General features: G+C 57.8%; 1 protein-coding gene across 8 annotated transcripts in view; it reads right to left on the reverse strand.

The window, feature by feature from the left end:
• The window catches only part of SPECC1 (sperm antigen with calponin homology and coiled-coil domains 1), a 66,779-nt gene that overhangs the window by 39,755 nt on the left and 13,850 nt on the right, over nt 1-13,174 (reverse strand). The window contains exon 1 of one of the 8 annotated variants that reach the window (XM_044430148.1): nt 12,398-12,558. The exons of the other annotated variants lie outside the window; for them this stretch is intronic. Within the exon in view, the coding sequence (XP_044286083.1) occupies nt 12,398-12,437 (40 nt within the window). The 5' untranslated portion in view covers nt 12,438-12,558. Of the gene's footprint in view, nt 1-12,397; nt 12,559-13,174 lie in introns of those variants that run through there. 8 annotated transcript variants of the gene reach the window in all.

Consider the following 13,174-nt stretch of genomic DNA (forward strand, 5'->3'; position numbering starts at 1 on the left):
CTGGCATGGTTTGGATGGTTGGAATGTGTTTAGGACGGGCAGAAATGATGAGCTGCACAGAAAAAGCTACTCTAGGAAGGCTTTTTCAAAATCGCCCTCTTACCAGGGGAAGTATACCCCTGTATTAGGGTTAGGGTGTGCACCAGGGTAGGGTTAGGGTTAGGAAAAGGGGGTGCCCTGGCATGGTTTTGATGGTTGGAATGTGTTTAGGATGGGCAGAAATGATGAGCTGCGCAGAAAAAGCTACTCCAGGAAGGGTTTTTCAAAACCGCCCTCTTACCAGGGGAAGTATACCCCTGTATTAGGGTTAGGGTGTGCACCAGGGTAGGGTTAGGGTTAGGAAAAGGAGGTATCCTGGCATGGTTTTGATGGTTGGCATGTGTTTAGGACGGGCAGAAATGATGAGCTGCGCAGAAAAAGCTACTCCAGGAAGGCTTTTTCAAAATCGCCCTCTTACCAGGGGAAGTATACCCCTATATTAGGGTTAGGGTGTGCACCAGGGTAGGGTTAGGGTTAGGAAAAAGAGGTGTCCTGGCATGGTTTTGATGGTTGGAATGTGTTTAGGATGGGCAGAAATGATGAGCTGCGCAGAAAAGGCTACTCCAGGAAGGCTTTTTCAAAATCACCCTCTTACCAGGGGAACTATACCCCTATATTAGGGTTAGGGTGTGCACCAGGGTAGGGTTAGGGTTAGGAAAAGGGGGTGTCCTGGCATGGTTTTGATGGTTGGCATGTGTGTAGAATGGGCAGAAATGATGAGCTGCGCAGAAAAAGCTACTCCAGGAAGGGTTTTTCAAAATCGCCCTCTTACCAGGGGAACTATACCCCTGTATTAGGGTTAGGGTGTGCACCAGGGTAGGGTTAGGGTTAGGAAAAGGGGGTGTCATGGCACGGTTTTGATGGTTGGAATGTGTGTAGAATGGGCAGAAATGATGAGCTGCCCAGAAAAAGCTACTCTAGGAAGGGTTTTTCAAAATCGCCCTCTTACCAGGGGAACTATACCCCTATATTATGGTTAGGGTGTGCACCAGGGTAGGGTTAGGGTTAGGAAAAGGGGTGTCCTGGCACGGTTTTGAAGGTTGGAATGTGTGTAGAATGGGCAGACATGATGAGCTGCGCAGAAAAAGCTACTCTAGGAAGGGTTTTTCAAAATCGCCCTCTTACCAGGGGACGTATACCCCTGTATTAGGGTTAGGGTGTGCCCCAGGGTAGGGTTAGGGTTAGGAAAAGGGGGTGTCCTGGCATGGTTTTGATGGTTGGAATGTGTGTGGAATGGGCAGAAATGATGAGCTGCGCAGAAAAAGTTACTCAGGAAAAGCTTTTTCAAAATCACACCTTTTAATGGCATTTTACCGCTATATTAGGGTTAGGGGAGTTCACCAGGTCAGGTTTAGGCCACTGGTGGCAAACCTATGGCACAGGTGCCACAGCACCAATGGAGAGCCGTCTCTGTCGGCACACGAGCCAAGTCGCCCCAGCATCGCCCCAGCAGCCGAGCATCAGAGAACAGCGCATGCAGGGGCTATGCGCATGCTGGGAAAGGAGTAGCGTCGGAAGGTGATAACATTACGAGGTACGGCTCATTAGCCGCGGCTACCGCCAGCTTTCATATGGCTGCTCAGTGCGCTGCCAAGGAGGGATGGATGGATGGACAGACAGATTTGCTTGGGCTGGCTGTTAGGTGTTTTTTCTAAACTAAAACCTCAGTTTTCAGGTTTTATTGTAGTGTTGGCACTTTGCGATAAATAAGTGGGTTTTGGGTTCTAGTTTGTGCACTCGGTCTCTAAAAGGTTCGCCATCCCTGACCGAGACCTTTGCCTCTAGCAACTACAAACCTAATTTTTCAAATTGTTCCTGACAATGCACTTTACTACCATCTTTCTCCTCACTTTAATTATGTGGCACCTTTCTAATCAAATGAACACCCCACAAAATGGCAACCCACCCCCACATTGGGCCAAACGCTCAGAGCTTTGCCAACCTCAGTGGGGTGAAAAGGTTCTGGGTTTTGGAATGGAGAAAGTGGGGAGCAGAATGGCTAGCAGAAGACAAGGTCAGACCGACTAGCCGGCCGGGCAGGTGACCTTGCCTAACACGCCAGCGGCCTGTTGGCCTGCAAGGACCTCCTGCCATGGCAAAGAGCCTGAAATCTGACTTCGGCCAGACCCCTAACACTTGGACGCCCGTCCCTTTCTACCAACTCTGGTTCCCGGGAGTGCCCACGGACAGCGCCCCGAAGCAGCATCGCGGGGGCGCAATTCAAGGGCCTTGTGAGGATCCCATGGCCAGCCTGGGCCAAGTCACATAAGCTCTGGCTGGCAGCAGCGCGGGCAAGGGGCGGCGCGTGTGCATGTTCCAGCACGCAGCATCGGTCCTGCTTTCCTGAGCTGGCTGCGTGGTTCAGCTCTGCCTTCCCGACCTCTGGACCATGCTGCCTGTAACCCTCCAGGAAAAGCACTCCGGGGAAGCCCTCGGACTTTGGGACTTTGCGCTGGAAGGAAGGAGGGCCGTGCCAATGCAGAGAAGCCACCTCCAGGGCCCGGAAGGAGGTCTGTTTGCAGAGGCATTAGTCACGCAGCCGACACCCAGGCTGGGGCAGCCAGCCTGCCTGCTGTGGCATGGTGAAGCGGTGCCGGGGGAGACGGCCGGCTGGCCGCAGGCTGCTGGAAGTTAATGCTGACTTTGTCCGGGGGGGGGGGGGGGGGGGGTCCTCCATTCGCTGGGCCCATTTCTGCTTGCATCTGTCTCCTCCAAACCTCATTCCAGATCCCTGCAGCGCTGCCTGCCCTCTGACCCTGCTGCTCCGAGAGGGAGCGAGCGAGGCAGAAAGTGTGTGCACGCTGGACCGGTCGCCCCCCCACGAGGATGCGGATCGCTCGCCCGCCCCGTCCGGGCCTCCAAGGCTGCCTCGGGGCCTCCTCACCCAAGTCCTTCCAGCCACAGGCAGGGCGGCGGAAACGCCCACACCTGCTGGGCATGTGCACAGAACACGAACCTCGACACAAACTCCGTTTCCAACGCGGTATCATTTTTCTCCCCCTCGTAGCGAAGAAAAAGCCAGGGAGCTCATCGCGTCCCCAGTTTGCATACGTGAGGATCCAGGTGCAAGCCCTGGGATTTCCAGAAAGGACCGGCACCCCAGGGTGCAGCTACTGGGCTCACAGAAGAGTTAGCAATAACCTGGGACCTGCATTAGAAACTTCTGGAAGACACACACATACGAAGGCTGCTGCTAAGCAAAACACTAAATGTCTGGACTGGGCGGCGGGAAGAAGCTAGTCTGCCCTCCATGTGAAGAGTGAGAACTGCGGAACCCCCCCTTGCTTCCGGATGATTTCGTAATCACAACGATTTCGTGAAAGACTCTCTTTCTGCTTCGAGTGCATGCGGAGGGAGCTGCACCGGTCACGGGAGCCGTGCTCGACGTACTACCCAACCAGTCCTCTGCCTTCTAGGGTTTCACTGGCCCCTGCCCACGCACTTTCCAGTATTTCTTCTCAACCATTAAGGACTAGAAACTTGCCCCCCGCCACGCCGCCCACTTTCAGTGAAAGCCAAGTAATGCAGAAGTTGAACCTGAAGGCAAAAGCACACTGTGGCTTCCTTTTCCCGGCTGGTCTGTAAAAGAGCAATGCAGCCCTTCAGAACCGTTCTGCGTCCCTGAACTGCAGCAGGTCCTGTGTTATGTCCAAAGCACTTTAAATTTTAGCCCCGCAGCCTGTTTTTGGGAGTGCCCAGCACGCTTGATGCCAACCAGTCCCACAGCACACAAGGAAACAAAGAAACACAAACACATGCCGAGAAATGCACACACACACACAAACAAACAGATGCAGGCATACACAGAAGGAAGAACAGAGCGCACCAACTTACCCAAGCAAAAGAGAAGCACAGAGAGAAAAATCCACAGAGGCACAAACATGCGCAGAGAAAACACACCTGCAGAAACACACCCCTGCAGACAGAAACACACAGAAAGGAAAACACGGACAGAAAGAGGAACATGGGAAAGAAAAATGCAGAGAAGCACACAGGGACACAGAGGCGGGGTGGGAGGGATGACATGTCCCAGCCGTTACTCCTCCTGGTCTTCAAGGGTACACTGCATTTGAACAAGGATGCCCTATTTATCTAAGGTGGTGTGGTTTGCACAGGTAGGCCAGCCCAGGTGGCTCGTCCTGACCGGGCCTGCAGGTGACTGGCTACACCTGGGAGAGATTCCTGTGCGGGGAGGGCTGGGGAGGGCCCACCCCAGGAAGGAATGTTGCCCAGAGGGTGGTGCCGCCAGCCACGGTGTGTGAACCAGACACACAGTGGCCGGCCTGGCAGACAGACGGGCTCTCGCCGGGCTGGCTAGAACTTTCCCAAAGTTAATGCAACTGTGGGCCAAGAAGAACAGCCAAGCATTTGGCCCGGCTTTTATCTTCAAGGCTCCAGAGCAAAGGGTGAAGAGATAGCTTGGGTCACGGGCCAGACTTCAAAGAGAGAGCTCCATCCCCGAATCAGCTGGACTGCGTGGACCTTTCCAGCAGCCGAAGAGGTGCGCACACGGATCAGGGAAGAGGCGGCTGCTTGGAATGCGCACAGAAGCTGGGTGTCAGCAAGACGTGGCTGGACTACGTCCCCATCATCCTGGTCTGGGCTGGGAATGCTGGATGTTGCCGTCCAACACATCTGGCTGGGGAGCACCGGTTTGGGAAAGGATGCCAGAGATGCCACAGAATCGGCGACCGCCCTCTGGCCAAGGTTTTGTCTCTGAGCTGCCCAACCCAATGCCATTAACGGAGATGGATCACAAAAGTCAAAACTCCGAGGAGGACCAAGAAAGAGCAAGCCACTGGTAACTGCCATCACCTTGGGAGGTCTCCCCGCACCCCACCCCGGTCTGGCAGCATCTGAGAGCTGGATTATCTCCTGCCCCCAACCCTCCAAATTAAAACTGGAGGCACCACTTGCTCTTAACATGTGGAAAGGTTCCATTTTGGACTCAGAAAACCCCCAAAACCCCAGCATGCCCATTCTGCAAGAAAAGAGCTTCATGAGCTCCTGTTCTGGGCAGAGCCAAGCTCAGGGCAGCATCTCGAACAGAGCAGCAAGCTCCCCCGAATTCAGTGTTCCTGCAAAGTCTTTTCTTCAGGAGAGGGGCTGATTATCCAGACCGCTCCCTGCAACCTGCCCCTTCCTTCCACAGGACTACAGAGCGGCAAGTCGGAAGAAGGGACAACTCATAAAGAGACACTGCGGGCAACCTCTTCTGTGGACAGCTGGGTCGCCGAGGCCTCCTGGATTCTCACAACAGCCTCACAGCTCTCTTTTAGCAGCACACCCTTCTTTCTTGGTACGAAGTTTGGGGTTTACGTTTTCACATGCACGCAGAAGAAAATAAGCAACGAGGTCACGGCGGAGAATGAGATGACGGCAGCAACCCGGCATCCTGGAGATGCCCCTCCAGAAGCAAATTCTGCACAGGGGGTCACTGGCAAAGAGGCCAAAAATGAAACTGCCTATCTCAGAAGGCCTTTAACTAAGCCGCTGCAGGGCCAACTGGACCAGGTCATGGGCCCCAAAGTTACCCATGTTAAAATGAACAACACCAGGGCTGAGTGAGCAGCAGCCCACCCCAGGCATGTGGCTGGTGGAAGATGGGAGCTGTAGTCCAATACCTCTGCGGGGTGCCATGTTTGGCAGCGCCTGGGCTGGAAGCTCCAGCGCTTTCCTCCCCTGAGCTATAACCTTGTAAATTCCCATCACAGCACACCCTCCCTCGCAACAGACTAGATTAGAGAGAACAATGGAGTGGGGTGGGGCTTGGACAGAAGTGGGGAGAAAGTCCTTTTATCGGCTGCCCTCCCACAGAGGTCACTCTCCCCCTGCCCCCCCTCCTCTCCCCTCCCCACTCAGCTCTCCTCTGCCTTGGACATTCGCTCTTGCACAATCAGCCGCCCGCCCTTGCCCCCCTCCCAGTGGGAACCGGAGGTGGGTGGACGATGCTTCCGCTCCCCTCCGTCTTTGCTTCACAGCAACCCCGCGAGGTAGGCCCGGTGCAGGGAGAGCGACTGGCCCAGAGTCACCCACGCGAGCTTCACGGACACAGCGCAAAGCGCCCTGCTGGCGGGGCGCCACGAGGCACACATGAAGGCTCTGCACGCCCGGGGTGAGATGTGCGGGATTTTCCTGCCACCTCTCTCTCTCTCATTCCCTCCAGCCTTCTCCCAACACCGAATTCCCTCCCTCCCCTGGAAATGGAGAGAGGTGGCAGCTCTTCTCCGGAGGAAGAGGCTGCGGGGCCTGGTTTGTGTGCGGCGGGTCCCGGGGAGCAGTGGGGGGGCAGCGAGCGGCAGGCAGGCAGGAGGGGGGAAGCGGTGCGCAGGACGGCGCAAGCAGGAACGTCCTACCCAAAGAAAGAGCCTGACCTCATCCGAGGCGACCTCCGAGGCTCCCAGCAGCCTCCCCTCACGCTCCTGCCCCGCCCCCACGTCATGGTCCGAATTTTTCTTGGATTAGTGGACCAGCGTCAGGGAGGCAGGAGCGGCACACGAGTCCCGGTGTGGGGAACTGCATGCCTTTTTTTGGACACTGGCTAGAGAGGACGTGGCCCTGACTTTCGGCTGAGCTTCTGTGCTGGCTGCAGTTTTGTTCTCCTTTCTCCCCGCCCCCTCCCTGCACAGCTTGGCTCGCTTACACGAGCTTCCTGGAGAGTGGGTATTGTGAGGACAGCTTTTAGAGGACTGGACAACTTTTCTTCTAAAGCCCATACAGCAAGTCCAGTCTCTTGCCAAAAATGAACCAGGCAGCCCTTAGGCTTGTCCTGACGGCTTCCCCACCTCTCCTCCCGCCTGAGGGCTAAATTCCATTTAGGAGAATCTCCTGCACCGGGGTGGAGGATGCCAGGGGGTACATTCCAGTCAGTGGTGGGTCAGGCCAAAGGCAAAAGTAAAAATAATACCAGGACATTTTAACTTAAAGCTCTTCAAAGCATTCCAGCCTTCAAAGCAAATCACAGCCAAACATGGCTTGTCTTCCTGAGCTGGCTACCAACCCGTAGTCAAGCCTCAGCGTGGGGTCTGCATGTAAGGACAGCCCAGGATTCAACTGACCTCAACCCAGATTGGCGCCCAGGCCAGTCAATGGCATCCCCGGTTAAAAGGAGGGTCAGAGTAGCCCAGCCTGAGCTGGGCCACGTTGCATGGACCTCTGGAGACAGCGCCTGACACGACAGACCCCCGGCTGCAGCACTCCCGTTGCGAATGCTGGGAGCTATCAGGGGCTCGCCTGCTGACAAAGGGAAAAACGACCACACTCCTGGACTGCTAGAAATGGCCTGAGGCTGAGGAAGGGCAGCTTCTGGGACGAAGAGCACCGGCTTATAGCGGGGCCCTCTTTCCACCGAACATTCCTATCCCCAGACAGGCAATTCCTGACTCACAGGCTCGCTCGGGATGCCTGCACTTGGTACTCACATCCTGTTACAAAAGAACTCTGGGGAGCGTTGCTTCTGTCTCTTGCCAGGCAGAGGTCGGCTCATCAGGCCAGACAATCCCACCCGCCTTCACCTTGCAGCCACGCGATGAATCCTTGAGGGGGTTGCCCATTCTCATTCTCTCTCTCTCTCTCTCTCTCTCTCTCTCTCTCTCTCTCTCTCTCTCTCACACACACACACACACACACACACACACACACACACACACACACACAGAGAGAGAGTCAGGCACGGTGCAATATCCATATATATAAACTGCAGAACCGGGAAGATACAGAACAGTAAGCTTGAACTGAAGCAACTGCAAATGCTTTGCCGAGGAAATGAAAGCGTGAGCGACTCAAAGCCTTGGACTACAACTTCCATCTACCCCAAAGTGGTCAAGAACCATGAGCGCTACGGTCCAAAGGACGAGGACCCTTTTTTCTGGAAGGGAGATGAAGTTAATGTTATAGAAACGGCAGCGCACAGAACCGCTGCTGGAAGACCGTGCCATTACTTCACCCGGAAGCAGACCGCAACGCAACCGCTCTTCCAAAAGCTGGCGAAAGCGGAGCCACGTGTACCTCCCTGAGGAAGGCACGCTGCTGCGGTGGGGCCACCACAAAGGGAGGCCCTGCTCGCAGCGCTCGCCGCCTCGGTAGCTCCACAAATCCGCCACGACCAGCATCTGAGGGAAGTTTGGAGGACGGTGAATAGCGGCCTTCTCGGTGGCGGCCCCTGCGCACAGAGCAGTCTCCCCGGCGAGGCCCGCCTGGCACCGCCCCGGAGCCAGCGTCTTCCCCCCTACGCACAGGCTGCCGATGGCGTACGAACGGAGCTTCTATGATCAGGCGTTTTAACAAGGCCTGGCATTTGGTCGTAAATTCTTTTTCCGTCTGGCAGGTCAAAAGGACCCAGGCGCCTGCATTAGGTCCCCTTGTGGGGGCTGCCACCTCAGTGAGCCGGCCAGACTGTCCTCTCCGCTGGGCAGCAGAGGAATGAAATGCCCTCTAGCCCACTCTTGAGGCTGGGGGGGGGGGTTCCCATGGGGACAGGGTTTGGTGTTGCTCAAACAGCCGTGCCCCCGCCTCCTCTCCTCCCGCCACGGATTGGTCAGTCTTTTCCTGGCCTTTTCCCTGACCACAACTAGGAAAAACAAACCACTGGGTGAGCAAGACGGTACTTGCTACTTGCGTGACCCTTTCGGGACATTTCTCGACAAAAGCACCCAGCAACTAGACGTGGGACTAGGAAAGATGCTAAATGCGCACACACATTCACACCCTGATTCAGCCATTTAAGTAGGAGCCTCGCCCTCCTGGGCTGCAATGCTCAAATTCCAGGGACCAGCAAAACCCGTCGCAGGTATTTCTTCTTCCGCGGGTGTGGGGTGAGCCCTGCACCACTGCGCTGGCTTTTTAAGAACTTGCCTTGGGAGATTTCCCCCTCCGGCAAGAGGCTGTTTGCGTCGGCTTCTGCAGTCTCCCAGCGCGACAATGTCCCCAAGAAAATATCTGGTGGGTTGGGCAGCAGGAGGTGCCCAGCCCAGCCGGGTCAAGGACGCAGAAGTGGGGCTATCACGAAAGGGAGCTTCACCCCAGAGTCTGTGCTTATGAGGCGGGTTGCCAGGGAGAGCCGGATAAGCGGGCTCGTTCCCGGCCGTGAGACAGGATCTAGAGTTGGAAGGGACCACAGAGGTCATCTAGTCCAGCCCCGCTGCTCAAAGCAGGGTCAGCAGCATGCTGGATTTAGCCACAGCAGTTCTCACCTCCATCTGGGAGTTGTAGTCCCAGCCCATGTGGAGGGTGCCAGGTCAAGAGACAGCTTTGCCAAGAGAACGGCCGTCCAACCTTGGCTCAGGTACCTCCAGGCGAAGGCGATCCCACCAGCTCCCGAGGCAAAGTGTTCCATGGCCGACAACCCTCGCCGTAATGTTCACCCAAAATCTGTGCCCTTCGCACCCACCCGTTCAGAGACTTCGAGGCCCGCCTAGGCAAAGATCTGAGCTGTGGACATTTAAAGCAAGTCAGCGGTCCTCAGCAAACTCCTTGCAATGGGGGCAGGCATGGCACCCCCCACCAAACGGTGGCTGTGCACTTCCCCCCTTGAGTCCTGCAGCACTATCTGAAACAGTCCTTCCACAGCTGCCATGGTCTCTCTGGATGCCTGGTGCTTGTGGACTAGTGACCTTGGAAGCATCAGGACTCAGAAACTTCAAGTCGGCCTCCCTTTGAAAACGGGGCACTGAGGCCGAGAGGACTTTTGGCCACCGTCAGCAAGGCAGCGCTGCTGAAGATAAAGTAGGGACTGAATTGCCTTTTTTAATGAAGGATAGATAAGAACATGGAAGGGAGAGATAAAATGGGGGAATTGTGGCGCAGCGGTTATGAGAATCACCTGAGCTTTGAACTTGTTTAGTGACATAGCTGAGCTATCAGACTTTGTCACCATCACCAGCCGGCTCCCCTGCCTATAACAATGGGGCTCGCCTACCTTGCAAGGCTGTCGTACCTGGCAGGGAACGGACTGCCCAGGTAAAAGTATGTGGATCTTGTGAAGCACTTTTGAGCAACTCTCAAGGAAGCTGGATGAATAGTGACTGACAGCATGATATTGAGGGAGAAGGGGGCAGAGACCTGAGTCCAAGGAGCAGAGCCTATGTTGAAAACTCGGGGAGGGAGAAACAGCTTTTGCCTGTTATTCCAGAATTTGCACCCAGAAAGAAATCCTTCCTGGGCCCAGCTCAGGCCTGTCTCCTCAGCTCTCCCCTGTCTCACGTCATCGTAAGGCTGCTTGGGGGACGTCCCAAGGAAAGCCGGAGTCCTCAGAGGCTCGTGCAGGCGGTTCTTGTGGCAACCATCCTGCGAGGCGGGTTCGTGCCACCAGGCCCCTGCAAAGCACCGGTGGGGTTTAAAAGGGCATCATTCCTACAGGGCTAAAGTCACAGAAGCCCTGGACTGGACACTCTCTTGTGCGCGGGGAAGGCGTCCAACCCCATGGCCTCGTCAAGGCCTTCCAGCCCCGGGGTTCTTTGCTTCTGATGCTTGTCTGGACTCACCAAGGGTTGCCTTGCCCAAGGGACCCTAACCTCCCAGGGCGATCCAGGTGAGGCCATTAGCATCCCTCCAAGGGAAGCCCAGCAGTGCAAAAGTGCCAAAATTCCTATTTCCGTTCAACCTGCCACCCGCCTTTCATCTGGGAAGGGACCCCTCTGTTCACTAGCTGCTGGGGAACATGGGCCCGGCAGCTGGCAGAAAAAGAACACCAAACTCCATGGCTCTTTTCTGGACTATCCCGACAGCACAAGCACACGAAGCGCTCCTTAAGGGCTACCCACATTTGGACCCAAGCACCAGCCTGCATGTAATATACTGCGCAGGATGCGGCACGACCGAATTCGTGTGTGCAGGTAGATGCTACGGCACTGAATTAAACTGTGGAGCAGCTACTTCAAGACGTACGGCAGGCAACAAATTTGGATAGCTTCCGAAGGTAAGGAGGTAAATTCACGGGGAAGGCGGTTATCAGTGGCTTCTGGGTCCTCCGGAGCAGAGGCACTGTGCCTGCGAACACCAGGACCTGGGTGCTGAGAACTCCTGTCCGGCCTGTGGGCTTCCCACACGCAGCTGGCGGGCCTCTGAGAGAACAAAGCAACAGATGGGATGCCAACCCCAGCCAGATCTCGCAGCCTCCTCTTGCAGCCAGCTCCTTCCAGCCACGCCTGGCTGGAGCCCTCAGTCCTGGACACCCTCCACCCGAGGTTCCCACCTCAAGGAAGCGGAGCCGCGAAAGAGACAGGCAAGCCCTTGCGGGGCCGCATGGCCGGGGCCTTGGGGCGTCCCGGTGGATGGAGGGGCGGCAAACGGCACGCAGACCCTCTTTCCACCTGCTCCTGGGAACCGGAGCTGCACCCACAAAGAGCGAGACGAGCACCGCCCCCCACCTGCTCCTGAAGCTGCTTAGCATGCACGGCGATGCCCTTCCGGGAGGAAGACAATGGTGGCAGGAGAGATGCTTGCAAAGCGCGGGGCCGGCTCTGCCGTGCCGGAGGCCTGGCAACGGTGCCTGGGGGGGCCCGCCCCAAGGGACGGAGGCCACGGCCACGACGGCGGCAGGGCCGGAGATGGCACCTGCCGGGAGGTGGGTGCGCGGCGTGGCGGGCCCGTGGAGGCCACTCTGGCTGGGCCCCACACCCCCGCAGTAAGCTACCGGCTGCCGCCCTGGTGGGTGCCCCCCGCTTGCCTCCAGGAGTGCCGACGGTTGCCAAGGAGACCCCCCCCCCCGCACACAAACTCTGCTCTTCCTTGCAACGTGCCCAAACGCTTCACCGCTGGCTCGCTTGGTGGGGCTGAGCCATGAAGCGTGAGGCAGAGTATTTCCCGAGGAAGCCACAGCCCTGCTCTTCTTGTGATCTCCGGGTGCATTCGGCCAAAGCACCCCACGCCCTCGGCCCCTGGCCATGCCTGACAGGAGCTGGAGTTGAACCCACCCCTGGGCAGTGGGCTTGGGGAAAGCCGGTTCTGCCTGTCTTTGGGGAGCTGCCCTGGAGCGCTAACCTGTCCCCGGCCCTCCCCCCAATCTCGCAGCCTGACCAGAGAGAGGCACTTGCAAGCCCCAAGGAAACACCCTAACCCTTCCCAAGAAAGACCCCCGCAGCGTCCCCCAAAACGGCACCCTCGTCCTGCGCCCAGGAATTCCCTCCCCGTTGCTGCTGCAAAAGTTGGCCAGCCGTGAGGCTGAGTATCAGGGCGGTGGGGCCCCGGGAGGGCCGAGAGCTGCTACAGGACACGGCCCACGAGGACAGAAGCTGGCCGCCTCTGCCCCGTGCGCACGGAAGGTGAGGCTCCCTCGCCTCACACCTGCCGAGGCCTGTGCGGAGCTGAACAAAACCCCAACGCGCGAGCCCGGCAACCGTCCCCTGCCGCCCGCACAGACCTGGATCCGGTTCCTCGGGTCTCGCCGGCTGGTTGCCCATCCTGGACGCTTCTCTACGGCCCCCTCGGCCGCCTCATCGCTCGCCGGGGGGGGACTGCCGGAACTCCCGTCCCGGAGCCGAGCCAGCGGCAGCCCGGAGCAGCTGCCTCCGAGGCGGCCGGCCCCAGAGCGGGGAAAGAAAGGCTGCCTGCCGCTGCTACGCTGTGGCATTCATTCCCCGCCCGGGCCGGCCCTCCCACCTCATCGCAACGAGGCCGGCCGAGCATCACGCCGCAGCAGCTGCAGGAATCAGCGGGCAGAGGCGGCGACTCGCTCGCTCGCTCACGGGAAGGGAGGCCGCTCAGAGGCGGCTGGAGCAACTGCAGGGGGAGCGGGGTGGGGGAGGGGGCAGCGTGGCCTCGCACACCCCCTCCTGCACCTGGCGGGGCTGCCCACGGCCGGGGGCCCCAGGGCAGGGGAGAAAAGCCACCCGCCCCCCACCCCGAGCCGGGAGCAAAGGGGGCTCTGGTCCAGCACACGGCAAAGCGGGGCTGACCGCCATGGAGCTCGGCCTCCAGGGCACAGGCAGGCAACTGCTGCAGAAATGCTTTGTCTGTCTTGCACCATATCGCACTGCCTCGAGCCTGGGCTTCTGTGGTATCCCCCCTCAAGATACCCAGAAAGCATCTGCGGAAACGGACCCACAGGAAAGCGCCGCGAGGCGGGGAGGAAGCCACAGAGTCCCAGGAGCACGAAAACCGTGTGCCGGCTGTGGCACCAAAAAGCGCTCAGGACCTC

This window comes from Varanus komodoensis, unplaced genomic scaffold (genome assembly GCF_004798865.1).
Source record: "Varanus komodoensis strain SLA01 unplaced genomic scaffold, ASM479886v1 scaffold20_1, whole genome shotgun sequence".
Lineage (NCBI taxonomy): Eukaryota > Metazoa > Chordata > Lepidosauria > Squamata > Varanidae > Varanus > Varanus komodoensis.